General features: G+C 45.0%; 1 protein-coding gene across 1 annotated transcript in view; it reads left to right on the forward strand.

Annotated features, from left to right (window-relative positions):
* LOC144123448 (neural cell adhesion molecule 1-like) overlaps positions 1 to 22,667 on the forward strand; it is a 192,638-nt gene that overhangs the window by 118,423 nt on the left and 51,548 nt on the right. Inside the window, exon 3 of the mRNA XM_077656274.1 lies at positions 15,710 to 15,820. Within this exon, the coding sequence (XP_077512400.1) occupies positions 15,710 to 15,820 (111 nt within the window). The remainder of the gene's footprint in view (positions 1 to 15,709; positions 15,821 to 22,667) is intronic.

Raw genomic sequence — 22,667 nt, forward strand, 5'->3', positions numbered from 1 at the left:
TAAATGTAAGCTTCTAAATGTTAGCTAATTAGATTTAACTAATTGACCTTGAAAAACGAAAAAAGTACTGCAGACTAGGCCACGCAGCTCTGAACAACCCTTTGTTGGTTTCACTGGGGCTAGGACACTTTATATTTTTCAAAAGCTTGGTTACAGTTAGCTGGGACACCTGATTATATACATATATTTTTTTTTAATTTTATTTGATCGTTCAGAGCGTTGACCGGTTCCGAGGCCGCAAAAGCAGAGGCGTTCGCTCCGTAATTATGTATAGAAAACAAATCAGCTCGTGTTTGCGGGATTCTCTGAAGAGAAGACGTGAACATATAGACACAAAACAAAACGATTCAGTTTAACGCTTCCCGAATTAGGCGATATCTTAAGCTTTTATTTTACGCGTCTTCGTAAGACCACGCACACATTTTACCGTCACAATGAGATTTTTGTTTGTTTATTCATTTATTTTTTCCTCAAAGGCCCACAAGGGGGAATTACTTTTGTTGCTCAATGGGCTGTGTCACGAAGAAATATAAACAAATGCATCAGGGCACGCGAGAGCCCAACGAGTGCACAGTGAAACGTGGCTGCCTCAGCTCGACGCAAACCTAGCAGATGCCAGCCTAATGAAACCTGGGGCACAAAAATGTTTGTTCCCATTAGCGTTCTCGTATGAGTGGCTGGGTTGCGTTTTGTTACACAGATAACAGTGTTATTTATGAGCCCGCTTGTAGAAACGCCTTGTTAATAATATTTACCCAGACTTGCCTTTACGAATCATGAGTTGTATATAGTTCTTTGCTTTTGTTTTAATGCAATTACGAATTCATTTAAAGTAAACATACGACAGTTGCGCTTTCAGTTAGCAGGACCATCAGACAGCTAATACGGCCGGACCGTTTGTCGCAGGGGGTTCCGAATAGTGTCAAACGATTCATCGTGTTTTGATTCACACGTTTATAATTATTTTTAGTTCGGGCAAAAACGCTCTGAGCGACAAAAAAATAAAGCAGCGGCGCCCCAACCCTCAAAACTCATTTCAATTAAATAATGGAGAGTAGAAAATTGATGCTGAAAATGGTGCTATTTCCCAAAACTGTACTCGCCTTCCCAAATGGACCACTCATAGTCGACTCCACATCAGTTTCATATCGGCTGCCACGGTGTGTCTCTTTATTGTGAAATCCCGATCTCTCATATCTTTTATTTCTATTTTTCTTCGGTTCTCAAATAAGTAAATGAGGTGTCGTACTCAGTGCCCTAGCCGTTTCCCCGCACAGACCTTAAAATAAACAGCTCTAAGGATACGGCCTCTTGCAATCAAGCCCGCCTGACGAAATAGCCACTTTGAGATTAAACTGTAATAATTCAACCCAATTTTGCAGACTGGGCGTTGGGGTTAAGAGTTTTTTAATATCATTTTATCTCTCTGCGCAAACGTTATGTTCCTGTCTCTTCTAATTGTCTTTTGTCTCCAAAGCTGTACGGAAGCCTTCCGTTCCCTTTGACGCGTTTGCCGAGGCACGCTCCTCTCTTCCGGGTCGTTCGCTCCGACTGCTGTTCGAAGCCCATTTTGGAAATCTAACGCGGCTATGTAACGTTCGCGCAAAGGGCCGGTCAGCACGACCTCTTTCCAATCTTGCTTCGGCCGAGCCTTGCTTCGGCTAATTGCCACCGCAATTACCAGGCAGGCTCGGGCGCGTGGCACTGCGACCCAGCCTGTGGAGAGTTTGCTCGCCGGCAAAGTGCAGAATGCATGACGGGTGGGACTCTCACCCTCTCCTGGAGAGATGGGGGGCCGCGTGCAACGTGTCGTGCAAAGTCAGCTTTCTTTGCGGTCGATAGTGCAACGTCTCTCGGCAGAGGTCACGACCCTCCCCCTCCCCTCCCCCACCCTCTCATATTCTTTTCCTTACATTTATTTCCCTGAATCTGAAGTAGAACGCAGACATTGGCCTCTCAATGTATGGCGAATGCGACTCTCCATCCTGACGTCTCCTGGTGTTTTGCGGTATTTGTCGACGCGCAGAAGCAGTAAAGCACCGAAGCGATTCCCGATTAATGATACCCTGTTGTAGAAGAATGTGGAAGATTGGCTACCTGATCTAGTTGGCATGGGTTTATTTTGAAGATAAACCAGCGCACACAGACTGACCAAAAGGATGAGATGCACAGCACTGTGCTGGTGTAGAGGTTAGAGATCGACTACCTATGAAACTTGGACTGCAACCCGGTAAAGAGAACGACGTAATAATTTGTTAGTCGAACTGAGTTGTCTTTTATACTTACGATGAAGTCCGCCAGCTGTGTCACTGCATTTATAAGTGAAAATTACATTTTGTAATGCATATCCTCTTGCTTGTGTTTTCTTCTCCAGTTTCGTGCAAAATTACTTTCATGCCCGTTTGACTAATGTTTTCTGTTCGCTGGAAAACTATTTCGCGGTCCCCAAATTTTTGCAAGCTCCACAGCTAGTACGTTTTTTGTTTCCTGTAGTCTTATTTTCTTTAAATGGTACGAAAAAAGTTGGTAACATTAACCTACTGAAACCCCAGGATATGGTTGCACAGGTGACAGTGGCTTTACTCCGCATGTTTTCAGGCAAGTTCATAACACTGCTAGACTGAACGACTGTTTCGTGTTAGTCCCAAGGAACATATTGGTTCGCTTCTAAACATAATTATATTATCAGGGAAAGCGTGAAGACTATGAACGGTTCATGTGATACAACACTGTGCACGCGGTGCAATGCAATGATGTTTCAGTTTCATTCTATTTTATTTTAAAATCTACGCTGTGGCTTAGTGGCCGGGGGCTCGGCCGCTGAGCTAGAGGAAGCCGGTTCAATCCCAGCCGCGAAGGACGCGTTTCGACTGAGGCGTAATGCAATAAGTCCGTGCACCGTGCAATATCAGTGCACGTTAACAATCCCATGAAGGTTGAAATTATCCCCAGCCCTCCACAACGGCGTCTTGCATAGCCGGAGTCGCTTTGGGACGTTAAACCCTCTGAAAACAAAAACAAAAGCTTCCTGGTGTTTCATCAGTTTTAATAAACGATCGCTTGTCGTTCTCATCGGCGGCAGATTTTTTTAGGCATAGTGCTCTAGTTTAGCGCAGTGTTGAGTGTTTTACTCTGAGGGTAAGACCACGTCGCTCTGTTGAGTTTACCTATCGCTGACGCTGGACTTCTGGCATTACTTTGATGGCAAGCTACCTCTACCCTTTTCTATGCTTCCGCCTGATCCCAGAGAGCCTTGTCTGAGTTGAGATGCGTTTCAGGCTTGAAAGATGTCACTGCTCGTGAGGACTTTTCAAGTCTTCGATGCTTCCGTCGCCAGAGAACATGCCTTTCAAAGATACACCTGCACGAAGAGCTCACATCACTGTTTGTGACATAGTAGTGTGTTGCAAGCTTACACATTCTTCTCCTGATCAATGAAGATGCAATTTGTGAGGGGTATAAGTCATGTGGGTATGGGTCACACCGGTGAAGTCATAAATCTAGGAGTTGCGCTAGTGCTGTTGCAGTCAGTTCTCTGTATTTGGGGAGGCCGTAAATGTGAGAATCTCCGTTTCGTTACCATAACTTAAGCAAATAAATCGCGTTTGCATTAGCTCTTTGAATTTCTGTCGGCTATATTGCCGTATTTTGCACTGCAATTAGGTTGCTTCGCTTTCTTGCCATGCAAGTCACTCCCCAGAGTGATAGTGTATAGACTGTACATTCAATGATCATTCACACAGTGGCGAAGGCACTCATAATAACGATTGCAAACAGGTCGATCACGGTGATAACAGTTCGTAGTGTCGAAATTTTTACCCCATCGTACGCCGCACCATCGTACTTATTACAGTCTTAGTTATTCGGAAATTTTATTGGCCGCTTTAGATAATATATGCATAGCCCCCGTGGCATTAAATAAATCATAATGCGAAGAGCGTAAAATGTCCACCCGACATGTCGTAAAGCTGTCAGCAGGCACCGAGTTCCTGCCCGTCATTAATTTCATTTCATTAATGGTATTTCCTTCTCATAGTCGTCTTTTGCTGGTTTCGCAAACAGGTGCGGAACGGGGTTTCTCGTGAATGCGTAGAGAGGTGAACTCATTTCTAAATGAAACCACTTGCATATGTATTGTTTGCGGCACTCGGCGCGAATGACATGTATGGCGAAAAGTGCTAAAGCCAGGGACTTCACCCTAATCAGCGCACACGCGTATCATCTTCAGTGTCCTCTGAGAGATTAGAACTAGCTCATGTAAATAAGAGAGCTGGCCCGAAGCTCCATAGAAACACAAGCGACAACGCTTCGCCCAAGGTTAAGCCCTTGAATACGCCACGACCTGCGTTATTGCGCTAATCAGGCCGACGTGGGAGCAGCCTTCCTACGCCCCTTTATTCCTTTCGCTTCCGCACCGGCGGGGCACGCGCATACTGTGGTTAATTACACCGGATCGCGGGATCTGCGGGTCTAATTCGCAATAATCGGACCGTACTTATACGCGGCGCGGCGCGATTTGCAAGTAGTCCCCACGCATGCCCGCGGATGTGTCCATTACTGTACATTATTCGTGGGCACCGGCTCGGGTCACTGAGTGGAACTCGGAATGGTGCGTAGGCAGAAGCAGTACCGCTGGGGATTATTTTTCTTTTAGTGGTAACTTCATTTATCGTCTAATTTTTAGCGTTGTTTTCAAAAAATTTTATTCATGAGTGTCCCAGCGGCACAGAGCATAGGTCCAATATTGAAAATGCGTTGGAGTGAGTGAGAGAGTGAGATAAAGAGTGAGTGAGAGAGTGAGATAAAGAGTGAGTGAGTGAGTGAGTGAGTGAGTGAGTGAGTGAGTGAGTGAGTGAGTGAGTGAGTGAGTGAGTGAGTGAGTGAGTGAGTGAGTGAGTGAGTGAGTGAGTGAGTGAGTGAGTGAGTGAGTGAGTGAGTGAGTGAGTGAGTGAGCGAGCGAGCGAGCGAGCGAGCGAGCGAGCGAGTGAGCGAGTGAGCGAGTGAGTGAGTGAGTGAGTGAGTGAGTGAGTGAGTGAGTGAGTGAGTGAGTGAGCGAGTGAGCGAGTGAGCGAGTGAGCGAGTGAGTGAGTGAGTGAGTGAGTGAGTGAGTGAGTGAGTGAGTGAGTGAGTGTTCCCCAAACAGAATTTCAATGGAACGCATCTATCCGGGAAAAGAAAATTTGCTTGCTGCAACTCAGCCTCAATCTCATCTCGTATTATCCTTGGGTAATGCTCACGTGTAATACTCTTGCTGATGATATCCCTGACGGTTCGTCACATTGTTGTCAATGAAAACTCTTTTGGTACGCTTAAGTTCTCGTCGGAAAGGCTTCCTAAGTGCTGAGTGTACCCTTCGAGGTGCATGCACGAATAGGAGAGCCTCCGCCCGTAGGACCATTAGTTAACGCCTTCCAACAAAGCCCGTATCTTGAAAAATATCTCGAAAAGTCTTCTCTGCTGAAGCTGGAGCGTTCGCTCCTGCTTCATCGAATCAGCATCTGTTGGAATGAGCCCAAACTTGCCGACACGTCTTGAGCCGAAATATGACTTGGTGGTCCTTCTTTACTATGAAAACGGTCACGCGTGTTTCACAGCGTTCAGCTTGAGGAGGAGGAGGAGGAAGAGAAGAAAAGGTAGGGAGGTTAACCGGAAGAAGAAACCAGTTTGCTACCCTGCACTGGGAAAAAGGTTTGAGAAGACATAAAGGTGAAGGAGAAAAGAGAATAGCACGAAAATGAAGTTAAGTCAGCAAGCATGTGGTGGAATCGCAGCCTATGCTGCAGACCTGGCGCTCTCTGGAACCGGAGCAGTGCAAGGGTGGCCTTCACCGCCGACAATCTCCGCGGCCAGTGGCCGAGAAACATCTATGTCAGCGGATAGTGAATCTAGACGTTCCAGAGCATGGCAAAGAGACCGCCTTTTGGCGTAGTATGCAGGGGATACTCAAAAATAATGTGGGATGTAGTCTGATTGCACGAGCAGATGGCACATGTAGCGTTATTAGCCGTACCGATTGTTATGTAGTTAATGGCGCAAGTCCGTTCAGGAGCCCCGGCCAGTAAACAGGCCGCATTCAGCACCACGATATTTTTTTTCCCTTCAGCGACAAGGACACGACGCGACATACCTAGCACACTAACACATAAAAACATATACACAACGGGCACGTGAAACAACAAACGGTAGTTAAGCAAGAGGGAAGCCAACGTCCTAATCCGGGTTCCGGTGCGCTCTGCTCTGTCGTTTTGCCTCCGTATGCTGCCGGTGGACGACTGCTAACGGTTGTTGCCGGCGACGAAGCATGCGACAGGGCGGGTACGGCGCGGTCACCGGGGAAGATATCCTCAGGCAACCGTCCTGGCTACCAGGAGGCCGGCACCAGCACGCAGCCGGGTAGCAGAAACAGCCCGGCTAACGGAAGGGCGGCATTAGCAGGCAGATGCGTTTGGGTAGAGCGCCTTACCACGGAAAGGCAGGCCTGCACCCTGCATCAGGGTAGCGTGAGGCTGAGTGGGCAGCCAGACCCCAGGCTTCGGTTCCCGGCTGCTCCTGGCTAGCTGGTCTTGGAAAACGCCGGGCTCCAAAAACGACGTACCGCCCTTCAGCCACACACTACCACGACTGTCTTGACGACGAACTTCGATGTTTAATTCTTCACGTGATGATGATAATGACGTCCTCAGGTGCACGGCTCATCCAGCACGCGGCCACGCGTTTCCGTTGTCCACCCGGAACCACATGGTGGTACAATCGGCATAATCATACCGATTACAAAGGAGGAGTAACGGTTCGTGAAAGCTACACCAAACCACAGGCGACACAGCAAAGTTGCTTCGCGACACACTAGGCCGGGTGGAAGACGGAGCTTCAGGTCACGGTCCGCGAAAAAAAAAGACGAGTTCAAAAACTGGCAGGCATTCCACGAGGCAAACGTGATCTCCCGCGAAAGTGTGCGAAGCCTGCCAGCCGCACCTGCTCTCGAAGAGGAGATCGACACACAATCGCCGTTGTGGTGGGCAGTCCAAGCGACCTCGTCCGCGCGGTGATTGCCAGAGATGCCGCTGTGTCGTGGTATCTATTGGTAAATAATATCGTGCGTTTTAGTGAGGAGAGAGTGATATAGTTCTTGAATTTTGGCGACCAGTTCATGTGCTCGACGGCGAAGACCAGCTTTTAAGCCTTGGAGGGATACTTTGGAATTAGTGAAGAGAGACCACAGCTGGGAGTTTTTATTGACATGCTCAACGGCGACACGTAGATCGGTTAGTTTTGCACCCGTCGAAGAAGTATGGTGACTGGACTTAACTGTGATATCTGTAGGCCTTGTGAAGATGAACATGAAGCCCGAAGAACTCATAAGGTTCACAGAGCCTCCTTCGGTGTAGACGTGCAGCCGGTTACTGTGGTGCCCACGCAAATATTCATGTCTTACTTGTGTTAGTTTTGTCGGCGATAAATATACTTTCTTTCTGATGCCGGCTACGGAAAGAAGCACGCGTGATTGGCGCAAGCTCCGCAGTGGAGAGGACGGCCTAGAGGCGGCTGTAAACTGGGACGGCATAATGGCATGGTGTGTATTAATGGCGTTTCCCAACGATGTATGCGGCCTGGTACTAATACGAAGACTGGCAAGATGGTGACGGGAACACGGCAGAGGTGCCGAACCTGTGCCCTCGGGGCGTCAGCTGTTAGGTAGGTAGTGACTGGATTCTTCGTGGCGATTAGAACAGTTTAGTCTGTAGAGCAACATTTCGGCAATCTTAGGCATGTGTGGAGAGCTTGAGCGCTTTGTGGACTTCGTACGTTTGTTGTAAAAAATTTGTAAACTACGACGAGCTTGATGACGCTGCCGCTGTAGGCTCTCGGAGTTGAGTTGAGTTGAGGTGTTGAATGCTACAGGTGGGATTAGCCTTGCTTATTCTGACGGCAATTGCTCCACCGTAGCGTCACATATATATTAATAATGTCCTAAAACCTGTCGTATCTACCCCGCTATGCGCACAGTCTCTTATAATAGCACATGTTCCACTCCCGCAGTCACCATCTGTGCACACAATCACTCCACACAGTCCACATCACAGTCCACTCCAGAAGACACCATCTATGCACATATTCAGTCACAGTAGAACATAGGCCATTGTAGTGCCACACTCCATACACACATTCACTCACAGTATAACATAGTCCACTCCAGAAGACACATTCTACGCACACATTCAATCACAGTAGACCATCATAGTCCGTTGCTGCTGTCACCATCTAGAAACAAGATCAGTGTCCTGCAGAAATGTTAAAAGAAGGCGTGCAGCCTCCCTTCTGCTCTCAGAGCTCACATGGCTTTCTGAAAAGCTGCGCAGTTTTGTTGAAATAGTCATAAAAAGTCATAGAGATTAAATTGGCTTGCGATCCAGTGTCCACTTTGACTATGATTTGCTGGTCGCATATGTTTCCGCGTACAGTTCAATTTCCCCCTTCCCTGTGAGTGATGCCGCAAACGCCGATATCTAAAATGTCAGAGATGCCGTCAACTTATCTTCTCATATTTGATCTATGCGTCGCCTGTAGCGATGTTTGCAGCATATCGCAAAATGATTCCGTTCCTTGCAAGTATAACATATCTTTCCATATGCCGGACAATCCCTTTGCGAATGAGCCTTGTTACAATGATTACACCGCCAACATTTAGTGGTGCGCTCAACCCAGTAGGCGTAGTACACATGCAGGGTTTCATTCGACCAAACTACATTCTTCCGCGTTAACGCCTCAGTTGCTTTGCACATCTGCTCTGCCGTCTGTGGGGTTAGGCGCTTCTCCTCCTCTCCTGTTCTCATTTTTTCTCCAGTCTTTGGATTGCTTGTCGCCGAAACAACTTGGTTTCTTATCTTCGACTCTTCTACCTTGCCGAAATTGCGCAGCTTAACATTCCTTTGTCCAGACGGTTGTCCTTCACTATGAGTACGAAAGCGGAAAACGTGTCTTCCAGAAACCTCGTTTCTTTCAACGCACTACTCCTCAAATTTGCACAACCCTGTCTGGCAGTCTCCCTTGATCTCACCTTCTGCGAAGGAGAATTTGTTGTAGACATCCAGCGCCTCGTCCTCGGCGATCCTGAGGAGAACTGCTACCTTAGCTGCTCCTGCCCTGGGTAATTTAGTGGGCATAGAAGTGGGAAACAGTTCCATGTCTTGCTTGAACGCAGGCTAATTCCTTCTTATGTTTTCCAACAGCTGCAGCAAACCCGGCTGCTTTGCGTTATCCCTACTGGCGCGACTTCAGGAGTTCTGTCACCGTGTTTCGGACTTCACAGAAAAAAGGCCCCGATAGCGACACAAACCTGCGCCAACAATTGAACAGTGGAGGTTTATTTCCCACCGTTTTATAGCCGCGTAATGTGAGAAGAAAAGGGAAAGGGAAACATGAGCAGAAGAAAAAAGAAAAACAAGAGTCTGTTTATGTCATCATCTCGACAAGCTTCAATCTTGAAACCTACGAAAGAAAGTTATATGCCTTTTCTCCATAGCCGCACTTGCCGCGGCCAGGTTAAGGTTTGCCAGAGTCATTCATTAATGATTTCAGGCATTACATTTCGGCGATTAAGAAAAAATATACATGACTGCGTCACTAACTTTAATTCTCGTATTTCCACTTGGAGCTCGGTCTTGCCTTTGCTGATGGCATGAACACAAGTGCATGGGTGGAATGAAAGGAGTTCAGTGCACATTCATTTACAGGAGAACACGTGGGTGCAGACATACCGGGTATTGCCCCTATTTCATAAAACTTAATTTCGTTTCTGATTTCTTCCATTTGGAACTCCATACTCCCAGTTTCGCTACTTCTGTAGTATCAAACATAATACACGGAGAAAAATTAAAGACGCAGCAGGAGATTCGCATAGGCGGCTCAATGCGTCGCCAAAGACAACCACGCAAATGTCGGCTCTTGCTTCCGCTTCTGTCTTGTTGTACGAGAGCACGAATCAAAAGTTGCTCTTCCCAGACTCGCAAACCCCACGCGCAGGCAGCTCTTGAAGGCCGCAAAATGTAATTGTCGAAATGAAAGCAGTAAATGATAAATGTTAGTTAGTTATTTGATTTTAATGGCGCAAAAGAAACTGAGTCTATTATGCGCCAAACTCAATGTTAGAGCTTTTGTTAAACGTTACGCTTTTATACCTAGAGGTTGTTTAACACATCAGCTTCTCTAAGAATCATAAAAACACTTGAAAAATCAAACAGTGCTCTATCACCCAACAGCAACATGCGGTGTAATGGGATGTGTTCATTGTAGAATGTTGTAAAGTATTTTTTCATTAGTTGTTCAAGTTTTGTACATAAGATTAAAATCTGGTTTACAATGAGTTCATCCGCGCACATTTCGCACAGAGGTTTGTCTTGTTTTGTCAGTAAGAAGTTGTGTGTAAAGTGTGTGTCCAATGCTCAGCCCACAAAAAATAACCTCGGTAAAACGTTCCTGATGTCTACATGACTTCCATTCTCATAAAACTGGCTTTATGGAATGCAGTTTTTTGTTTGCTTGTTTTTCCGATGCAACCTGCCACTAATTTCTGAGTTCACTGTGCAGTAGTTTTGAAAAATATCTGTTTGTATGATAACTTCTTTTATTTGACCAATTCGAGCTTGTGCTGCGCATGCATCTGCTCTCTCATTACCCAGAATTCCAACATGGCTAGGGACTCAGCAGAATATAAGGTAGTTTTTTTTGTGATTTTAATATATTCAGTATGATGTTTCCTATTGTGTGTTCAGCAGCATTTCTAGAGTGCACTGCTTCGAGCGTTTTCAGAAAATCTGTGTAAATGATTCCATTTAAATGTTTTCTTTTACTATTTGTTCTACGGCTACAGAGATGGCATGACACTCGGCAGTAAAAACCGATGCAGACTGCGGCAGTCGTATCGTCTTTTTTATTTTTTCCTTGAATCACTGCACTTCCAACATGAATTTCAGTTTTTGAACCACCAGCGTAAAATTCAGGGTAAATGTCATAATAAATGAACAGAAACATTCCTCTATGCACTTGGCTTTCGATGGCTCTTGACTTCACACACACACACGGATATATATGAAGGAAGCCAACAATCACCGAAACCAAGGTGCATAGGGGAATATTTCTTTTTTTTTAAATTGTTAGTGCCAATCTATGGGAGGATAATACTTGGATTAATCTGTCGCTTAAAGAAAATTGCTTGCAAAGCAGCAGAAAAAACCACGCTGCCGGTGGGATCCAAACCCATCGGACGCATTTCATTTGCCTTTTCTGCTAATATTATATATATATATATATATATATATATATATATATATATATATATATATATATATATATATATATATATATATATATATATATATATATATATATATATATATATATATATATATATATATATATATATATATATATATATATATATATATATATATATATATATACACAGTCCGGAAGAAGACCGCACCACGGTCGAAACGTTGATAAATAAATGTGTCTGTAGAAGTGCCCACTTCTCCTAAACCTATATATTATATATATACATTTGCCTTGTCTGCTAATATCTAATATGTATACATTAGCAGACAAGGCAATAGAAATAATGAGGGGCTCGTTTGACAAACATATGATGGAACCTAACAGTCACCGAAACCAAGGTGCACAGAGTAATGCTTCTATTTTTCTGACTAATCGAAGTAATATTCTCCCATTGATTGGCACTACAAAATAAAAAAAAATAGATACATTCCCCTATGCACCTTGGTTTCGGTGACTGTTAGCTTCCTTCATATTATATATATATATATATATATATATATATATATATATATATATATATATATATATATATATATATATATATATATATATATATATATATATATATATATATATATATATATATTCGCATTCTAGAAAGTTACATGCTTTCGCATTCCTCAATTGGAGCAGGCCTAAGTGCCCGCAGAGTTTGAAAGTAAAGGCCGCAGTAATTGTCTCAGACCTCGGTGAACACATAAACCGCGCAATAAGGGAAGGGAGGAGGAAAGAAATACCGGATTTTAACCAATTTCGACCACCTGGGTATCTTTAACGTGCGCTGAAACGCACAGCACAGGGGCGCCTTTTGCGTTAAGGCCCTCGTCTATTGAGCCCAAGTACCCGGATTCGAACCCGACCGCGGCAGCCGCGTTTCGATGGAGGCGAAGCGCAAAAAAGCGCCCGTGTGCTGTACGACGTCAGTGCACGTTAAAGATCCCCGGGGGGGTCGAAATTATTAATGCAAGAACATTAGATGGTTATGTCCCGTGTTTCATGTCAGCAAAACTTTCTCCGCGCAATTTTGTCATTCTGTGAAGATAAATATGCAAATTTTTGATGATGTTAGATAGTGCGTGAGATGTTGCTGTGGGAAACATTTTGTGGATGAATCGTAATTAATTACACTTCGATGACACAATAGCCACGGACGTTGACATTAGCATCTGAATGTCAAAACTAAATAAAGTAAAATAAATAAAAAACAATAAAAAACAAGAAAACGTAAAAATAAATGAACATAAAAACATTTAAATATAAATAAAAACAAATACACATAAAAACATAAACGTAAATTAAAATAAAAATTTTAAATTAATAGATCGCGTACTGGCGTCGTGGAGAAAACCCGCCTTCTAGAAAGTTTCATGCTTTCGCATTCCTCGACGTAAGCAGAGTTAAGTGCCCTTAGAATTTTACCTTGCCTGTAAAGCCAAACGCGCCCATCGTGTTTAAGAGGTTCCTTGCCACGACTTGAGTGCTTTTTCAAAAGAGCAGGAAAAGGCTGGTGCACTCGTCCCCTTTCTTTGAGAAATATTTTTTTCTCTCGCGTTGTCTCTTTGCGGCCTTTCCTTAAAAATAAACAGGCAATCATAATCATTTCAAAAAGTTATTCTGACTGTCATTTCAACAGGTTATTTGCTGCTAGAGCATCGAAAGCATCAAGTATAATTTTTGCAGCTTGTTGCAGCTGCTCAAAGAGTTGTTATTCAAGACTGTGAGAGAGTATTCGGAGTGGTAGTCCTTAACAAAATAGTGATGGCCACGACTACCATGAAATCAGTCACAACTGTCTCCCTTTTTGAGATCGTGTGTGTTATGCTGTCAGCAACTCTCTAATAAGGTAGAATTGTTTTAATTAAATGGCAAAACTAATCAAAACTACGGTATGCACTCGCTCCAGCAAGTTTCCTAACATCTCAAACAGCAATCCTTATTGTCGAACGAACCCTCAAAGAGTCCTTACTACGACTGCAGTTACAACGTAGGCGTATTTTACGACTTGGCACTGTAATTATATTTTTGAGCATGAAAGCCGATGTTTTAGAAATAGCACCCATTTCCTATTACCTATGAAATGTAGACTTAAGTTTCGTTAGGTATATGAGATACCTTGTCAATTTAATATTTAGCCACGAGCTTCTTGCACCTGTACAGTCGAGCCCACTTAGAACAAACCTGACGGTCACGCGGATTGCGTTCGTTGTATCCGATGTTCGTAGTAAATGAAGTTTTCCTATTGCAGCCAAAAGGACAAAAGCCGCGAAAAGTGAAGTTAATTTCGAAAAAAAATGCTTCATGCGCATTACTGCTTGAAAGCGAAACCTACCACGACGCTTTCCAGGATCTCCATAGCGGTCACGTTCTCCTCACCGAGACCCTTGCCACCAAAAATCTTTTGTGACAGCACATAACTACTCTTCGTTCAAGCGTCCACGGCAGCTGGCGGCAGGTCGCCCATATTAATCAGATTTAGTGGTTGGGAAGTGCTGGTACGTTTCATACAATGGCTCTGCGACGTCTCCGCACGAAGGTAGTCATCCGAGTCGACACGCAGCCGGCTAAGCAGCAACGATGCGTTGCGACAAGCCTGCGTGCGTCTAATCATTGCTGTTTTCGACAGCGTCATCTATCGTTCCTGGGCACATGCAGTGACGAAAGCAGCCAAGCGCGCATTCGCACAGGATATATCAGCTTTGCACTGTCTGCTATCTGACGTTGTCTGTAAATGGTAGCAGCACAAAAGGTGGAGCCGACTGGGCAGGCGGCGCACACTGCAGCGTGACCAGCAAGGCATTCAAACTTCTCAAACCGCTGCCGTTACTTTATCTCCGATCATGCGCAGTAGCTTCTCCAACTTCAGATGTTTTGACCAGCCTGTACAAATGCAGGCAATGACTGAGCTTGCTGGCGTCGGCGCTTGTTTGGCCGGCGATTACCTACAGTTTCCGCGCCGCCTTTTGGAGCGGAGCTCCGCTGCGCCATGTTTTGCGAAGGTCATCGACTGCCACCGCATGACCTTCAACCGGAGGAGCGCCGGAAGTGTGGCCGGATGTCGTACTACGTGATGCGCCGCAGCTGTAGCCGTTGCGCCACCGCCCGCATCGCCATCTGCGGTCACATGGCTAACCGCGTGACTCGCCGTCCACCCAATAAGGAGACGAAACAGCTGCTGACGTTCAGTTTCGCCATGGAAGAAAGCGCAGCGGGCAGTGCGGTCGTAACGTCTGCGAAAACGTACAGCAGGGTGATTGGTTTGGTTTATGGGGGTTTACAACGTCCCAAAGCGGCTCAGGCTATGAGGGACGCCGTAGTGAAGGGCTCCGGAAATTTCTACCACCTGCGGTTCTTTAAAGTGCAATGACCGCACAGTACATGGGCCTCTAGAATTTCGCCTCCATCGAAATTCGACGTCCGCGGTCGGGATTACAGCAGGGTGAGTCGAAGCACCCTGCAGATGTGGCTCGACGGACGGCGGTGTTAAGAGAAAGCGAGAAGCTAGTCGAGCCAAACAAGGAGCCGAAACAGAAGAGCGTGAGCAACGACTCGCTAAGTGGCGTTTGCAAGCCAGAGAAAGACTACAGATTAAGGCATTGGAAGAAGCTGCTAAGTGCCGATGCTTTCGCTTTAACTAGGCTTAGAAGAGCTAAACGACAGCCATTTTTTTTATTTGCTTTCTAGGCCGGTGGTGCGCGAGCTGACAGATGGTCGTCTGTCTCCACGCTTGCTAGAAGGGTGCGTTCTTCAAGTTCGCGGCCGAGTTAACGGCGCCTCCTCTTTCACTACCACTGAGCTGTGGGGCCACACTTTATTAATTACAGATACCTCAAGGGCCCATGGGTGAGGGCTTTACATGAGGGGATATCTGAGCCGAATTGCCAATACCGTAATGCGTATTTTGAAGGTAGCACAACACATGTTCGTAATAAGTGAGTGTTACATGTGGTCTCGATTGCTTCCGTCTTGAGAAGGAAGCAGGAACTAGGACCACCACAAAAAAAGAGACGACCACACAAGCGCTTAACACCACAAAACAAGTGCTTTTTTCCTCGTCCTGATTCGCAGTTTCTTCTCAAGATGAATAATATGACTCGCCATTTTTCTCGAGGATTTGAGTTCGTAAACAAAACTGAAGCACTTTAAAGTATCCATATTCTTAAAAAATTGCATACATCTTTGTATTTTACTTTGATTTTGCGCAAAAAAATATCTGAGAAAAAAAGGTTGTCACTGACGATACTTGAAAATTGGCTCAGTTTAACTGTCTTTGGATTGCAGGTAACTTTCGATTGCTTTAAACTCTATTTCTTGCTACTTTATATTTACTTCCGCCTCTCCTTGTCTTTTCGCCTGCTTACGTTTAAACATCTCCTTTCAGTTCCCCCGGAGACACCAGTCATCAGGGACAAGTTCGGTAGCAAGGTCGAAAAAATTGCCGGTCCATATCGCGAAGGCGAGTCACTGACTCTCACCTGTGAAGTAACTGGAGGTAAGTTTTATGTTGCTGTACTTTGGTTCTTGGTGTCAGCGACTATGAGACGTGATTCATTATAAGACAAATTATAGGGGCTAGTTGGTGGTTGATCGTGTGGGAACCGGGCTGGGCTTAATTAAACAAACATGGCAAATTTATAGATGACCGACGAAGCGCGAACTTTAAACCAATTTTATTCCGTATGGGTTACGCTTTTTATGTGAAACAGAGAACGATGACGATTTTGACCAAAATCGTCATGTCATTCCTCCTACCGCCTCCTTCTGCATTTATAGTATACAATACGAGGTGTTTCAGGAAATCCCACCCGTAATGTTTAAAACTAGGACGTCAAGGCGAAAGCTTTATAGGGCCCATTAGCAACAAAACCTGGCGTCCAGGAAGAGTGGTCCAAAAAATCTCCAATGACGTCATCAGCAAAGAAAGAAACTTCATCCGAAGGTAGGGGGAAGTGAACCAAGTGCCTTCAGATTGCGAAGCGAGCACGCTTCATAGACCACGAAACTTTTTTTTCTTTATTGCATGGAAGTATAACACGGCTTCTAGCCTTACTTAATCAGGACGCATCCCGCGAAGCTATCATACATAGTCACGCCAGCATCCTGCAATCACTCTGCCAGTAGGTCAAAATTACGGGATAAACACACATGCATCGAGTAAAGGCAGTCAAACAGGAGGTGGATCCTGCGTAGCATATACCCCCCGCTGAAAAGCACACTGCTCCCTGAACATCTTAACAGCGATTTTGATTAAAGTGGCGGCGGTTTTGCGTGGCGATCTATCATGCGGCTCTTCCATAGGCTACACAGGCCCATGAGCACAAAAAGATCACATGGAACCTTAAAACCTTGCATTGTAGGCAAAAATCTTAAAGTATAGGAAGAGCTTGCAATTTACTTTTTGAGAGTCCGTTAAGGAGTGTCCCAAAATAATACGGCATCCCGACAAAACACAAAGCAATGATCAAAAGTCTCTGGCTGCTGGCTCAGGCGGCAGTTCACAGGCCATGGCACAAACGTCCCCTTAGCAGAAAACCACGTTTTGACAGGTAAGGTCGTCGTCTGAAGTTTAAAAAAGAAGGGCTTTGTGGCCGATTTGCAACACATTCATTGCACCCGCTTGAATAGACCGTTGAATTGAAAGGCAAGGTAATGTTGCTAGTTTTCGGCACAGGAAATAACGCCTCAATCGAAATGTGTGTCATCTGTTTTCTGGAGAGACTGTACAGATTCTCAAAGAAAAAACACACATTGAGGAAGTGTATGTGTGTAAGCAACTTCCTTAAGAAAACCTCACAAAGGCGCTTAACGACTATGACCAGTGGGCGCAAACAGAAAAGGCAAATGAGCACTGAATCTTCTGTTAAGCACAGCTACGAGGAAGGAACGGTTTGCCGCTTTAAAAATGAAAAACCTTGAAACAAGCTGATGAACAAACAAGTGCTGAAGACCAGCTCCACCAGACTCCAGAGGGAGAAACCAATTATCTCGGTGCATAGGCTCCCATTGAGAGCACCACAGAAAAGTCGCGAAAAATCTATGCATCGCCTGCACTTTTTTCCTTGCACGATGCAACACTTGAATTACGTTGATGAGCTTCAGAACCAAAAAGCTATCGCGAACTTCTGCTTTTGCAAACAGCGGCAACTCTCTACCTATCCAAGCCCGCGTTTGTCGCCAGAAGTACAAGATTTGAGAGTCCCTGTGGGGCCCATTATTGCGATACTGTACGCCCAAATACTGTACGTCTTCGCAGTTCCACCTGATGCCTCCAAAAAGACTTGATTTTGTACCCCAGCGTCCAAGTCAAAACTTTTATTTATCGAGGTTAAGATCCGCACCGGCGCTTTCACAAAACTCTTAGATACAAAACCTCGAGCACGCTCTTTTTATCAAAACAGAAAAGGGCAACGTCATCAGCATAAGCCACAATTTTGATTTCACATAGCAATAGCGAGAAGCCACGAATTGCTGTGTTTTTGATGATACAAAGACATAGGGGCTCAAGATATAGATCGAAAAACAAAGGCGATTGTGCGCAGCCCTGTCGAACCGATGATTGAACTGTAATAGGTTTGGTAAGCTTTTGATTAACGATCATTCTTGTAGTAGACGCTTTATAACATAGTTATTTGCCTTTAAGCAAGACATCGCCAATGTTATCATTCTCCGAGGGTGGTAATAAAAAATAATAACGCACCTCATAAAAAACTTTGCCAGATCAATCTGAATAAGATCCACTTGGCTAACCTTATATGACACTGTCACCAACATCGAATGTGCGATATTGATATAATTCTGGATACTGCGGCCTTTCATTCTACACATCGGGTGCTGTCCTAATAAATCTAATGCAACAAGCTGCAGACGAGAAGAAAGACTATTCCCAAATATATTGTAACCCACGTTTCACTAGGATATCGGACGATATATTCAACCGATCAGCATCTGTGCTTATCGGGATTAGTATGGTGTGATCGGAATAGAACGTGACAGGCAAAAAGCCCACGTCATTAGCACCACTGACAACTTCCAACAAGGCACGAGCTAGGCAAAGCATAAACGCTTTATAGAACTAATTACTAAGATCTTTTTACCTTTTATTAGTCCTCTCAGAAAATATAAGAGCAACATAAGAGAAAGAGAGAGGGGGCCGGCATCAGCAACGCTTTGCCAGGCTTAACGCCAATTCAAGATGAACCAAAAGAAGCAAAAAAAACAAATTAAAGAGAAAAAAAACTACCCGGACAGGGAGATTTATGACCCCGTAGAGCAGAAACGGCCGATTTGACTTCGACTCAAGCAAAAGGCCCCTCAGTGACGGCACGCTGCTCATCTTCAAATCGAGGAAACGCTTTTTGAAGTGGCTTAAATCCGACCACTAGTTCGGCTACTGGTACTCCCAAAAAGCCACATATAGTAGTAAAAAAAGCAACAAAGACACCTGGCTGTCAGTGTACGTATCGTCTCCGTATTAAATTTCTAAAACCTCCTTGGAAAGGGCAGCCTTCCTTTCATCATTAAAACGTGCGGCGAGACGGTCGTTCATTAACGAACCTCCATGTCCGAAACTTAATCAAGAAACTCTGGTACATCTCAGCGCTAAACTGTTGCAACTGTGATTTAATATTGGTGACTACATCAAGATGCGATCCCGGCCAATACTTTCTAGCTCATGGAGTTCATTTAGGGTGCAGCCCAGTTCACGAAGATAAAGACGCTTGAGGAATGAGATCCGTGATAATGCTTCAATATCCAAATTCTTAACCTCCTGCTTGAATAGCCCCCACCCCTGAAAAACTAAGAGGTCTCCACGTTCCCATGTATCTTTGAAGCAAGCAGCTACAGCACGCTGAAAATTTTCTTCTGAGTGCAGATAATCATTTAGCTTCCATAGCTCCCAGCATGGTTGGAGGAGACACCGAGTGTACCTTCCTCTCTGAGCAGAGACCATACAATGGTTGCTGAAAAATATCGGCCTCACACTAGCTATTCTGTCAGCAGAAACGTAGATCCTATCAAGTTAAGCATTCGGAGAGGATTGGAAATGCGTGAAAGGTATACTGTCGCTTTTTAGCGGGCCAATGTCAACAAGTTCGTGTTCACAAACTAAGTTAGCGAGAACAGCATAACTGGGGCCATATCTTCCATGATACACTGATCGATCCTCATCGTTACAAACACAACTGAAATCTCCCAGAAGTAAATTACCCGATCCGTGCATGAAAGGTTTTCCAACTGCAGGAGAAATGCTTTCTGTCGCGCTGATTTACAGCCGCATACACACAAACAATTCGTCACTGCTGACCAGAAGCGGCGAGGTCACAACATATCAGTGGCCCCTCATGATCAGTGCAATACAACAGGTCAGTCATAGCCAGTGTATTACTCAAAAACAGCATGCCCCCTCCAGACAAGCGTTTTGAATGGTTGACAATGATATTATAGTGAGGTACAAACAGCTCAAAAGCAGCTTCCGTCTCCTCATCAGTAGCTAGTCTGGTTTCCTGAATTGCAGTTAGGTTCATGATAGAAAACTGCGTTGTTTCTTGGCGAATAAAGCTGAATCTAGGGCGTGCGTTGCCTTACGACAGTATGCTAATGAGTAGGCGTGTCATCAGAAGGGAAGGAAAAATAATATGAATTAAAAAATGTTTTCGCCTTCAAACACGTAACTAGTCTTAAATGCACCCCGTAACTTTCTTAGGTGACATTACCGTTTTTGCAGCATAGTAATATCATTGTTGACCGAGACTAGAAAAGCGATAAGTCACTTTAACCAGTGAGCTGGTCAACTAAATTTAATAGCTAACTTTTCAACTATTAGAGCTGGCCGCCTGTTTCTTACTTGAGATTTGTAGCTTTCTGTTAGTAACAGCCAATGATTCTTTAGAATTTATAAAACACGAATTCCGATGTTGCTGTGGCTCAACAAACATTCGCTATTTCTCGCTCAATTCGAAAATCCCGCGCCGGCAGTGAACTCTCAGCTACATCCATCAAATCACGTCACTTCTTGGCACAGGGGCCACGTCACCTTCTCTGCTGGGCCTCGGCTGGCGCGCGAAAGCAACTAGCTGTTGAGCCACTGGAAGAATTTTATCTTGCAGTGAGCCTAGCAAGCAGCGCTGAGCGCCGCACGGCGCCTGCCACACGGCGAAATCCAAGCTGAAGAAAAGCAGCTACGGCAACGGGGCCGCATCAGCGAGCGCTGAGCAGCAAAAGCGTACGCGCGATGCCAGGGCGCTAACATAGCGTCCTGTTAGCAGCCTCTCAATCATGCTCAAGGGGAAAGCCTTTGGTCGTCAGACTAATGCCCTGATTTCTATCGGGACGCGTGATACATCACCTCCGGTACCGTTTCCTGTCCCGAGCTTAGTTACATTCTTTGTTGTTTTTCAGCGGTTGTCTATCTTTCCGCATCCTTCCTCTCCGTCTTCTTTCATCTCCCTTTCCATCGCTCCTTGTGTGACGTGCCCGTAGTGATAGAGGAGGAACGGCATAGGTTTGCGTCCAACAGATGCGTTTCAGCACACACCGGTCTTTGCCCACCCTCTCTCCCCTATCCTCCACCTCCTCTCCCAAGTACATCGTCCTCCTCAAACCCTTTGCCCCGCTCACGCCCACGTGGTTGCACTCGCGCCCTTATCAACGCCCCGCGCGTGCATTCGCAACGGCATGGTTTATCGCTGTTTTGCTTTACCCCGTCAATGCTGCCCCGCAGTCTCGTCCCCGCTTTGGTCTGCACAAAGAGTGCCAGCACCGTCGGTCTCTGCGCGAAACTGAATTTGGTTTCTGATTGGTTTATGCGGGGTTTAACGTCCCAAAGCGACTCAGGCTATGAGGAACGCCGTAGTGAAGGGCTCCGGAAATTTCGACCACATGGGGTTCTTTAACGTGCACTGACATCGCACAGTGCACGGGCCTCTAGAATTTTGCCTCCATCGAAATTTGACCGCCGAGGACGGGATCGAACCCGCGTCTTTAAGGTCAGCAGCCGAGCACCGTAACCACTGATCCACCGGAAACTGAATTTGATCCGCCTTTGTATCGTGCGGCGAAGAGGTGCAGCCCGGTTACTAGCGCACTCAGCATTCTTCCAGAGCCATGGTTCTATGCGCGGGAGAAAACTAAACCTGTAATACATAAAGAGTGCGCGTGCAATGTAAATGCAAAAAAAAATTCCGCTAAGAACATTTAGGAAGTTCACAGTTAGCTTCGCTTGTAGCTGATACAGATTTATATTTTTTCTTTCATATTCTCGCATTACAGTATTCTCCAAATTCTCTCGCGTGAGGTCCGGAACCGCGATATGAGTCTTTTAAGAGCGTCAGCTCTTATTCATCACGTTTCTCGATTTCTTGGGGTCTGCTACCAACTCTCTTCGGCGTGAAATTTTCCAAGTCCGAGGAATTCAAGATGGCGGCCCCCATAGTAAATCGACATAGCAACCCAATTGTTGATTGATTGGCGACGTCATTAGTATATTGAATTGGTGATCGATTGGCGAGGACGCTGATTTTGTGGCGTCATAATGAACTAGTCACGTGACTGTGTTTAATCGCTTATAACTGAGTAATTAATAAGGTCATCATAAAACGAAATAAATATCTGGAATCCTCCAGATGAGTAGAACACGTTAGACACCAATATTAAGTACTGAAGTTATTATTTATTTATAACTAGGATTAAAATAATTGCTTATAATTAATTATCCATGACGTCATGACTTAACTAATGGCGTATCCATAACGAGCTCGATGAGTAGAACATGTTAGACACCAATATCGCCTAATGATATTAATATTTAGTTATGGTTAGGCTTAAAATGGCGGCCGTGACGTCAGCACTCGGCAGCTCACAATTTCATAACTCATGGCGGCCGGGCACCTACCGCCTTGAGGTAAGAAAAAATGGCCCTCCAAAGAGTAAAAAAAACTTTTTTCGGCCTAAGTTGGTCAAAAATATCCCACCTCAAGGAGGTAGGCGCCTGCTCGCCGTGAAGTATGGATAAATAGCCTAATTACGTGGTAATAAATAGCCCGGACGATAGATTGCGCTACCAAACAGCTAACGCTCGTTACCTCAACGTCTTCCAGACGGTGGCGGCATATTTTACTCTTGTGGCTCTAACGTTCATGCGTGAGTTTCTGTCTCAGGGTTTTCAATGTATGAAGAAAAAATGTACAGGAAAAGACATAGCGTTATGTTGGTTGTATTCTGACGCAAAGAGAGAAAGATATCAATACAAAGTAAGAAAAACTGGCAGAAGGTAAAATAAAAATTGTTGTTGGCAGCTACTTTCAAGTTATCTCATCTTCATCACCTGCAGCCTTGTTTGA

This window comes from Amblyomma americanum, chromosome 3 (assembly GCF_052857255.1).
Source record: "Amblyomma americanum isolate KBUSLIRL-KWMA chromosome 3, ASM5285725v1, whole genome shotgun sequence".
In the NCBI taxonomy this organism is placed as follows: domain Eukaryota; kingdom Metazoa; phylum Arthropoda; class Arachnida; order Ixodida; family Ixodidae; genus Amblyomma; species Amblyomma americanum.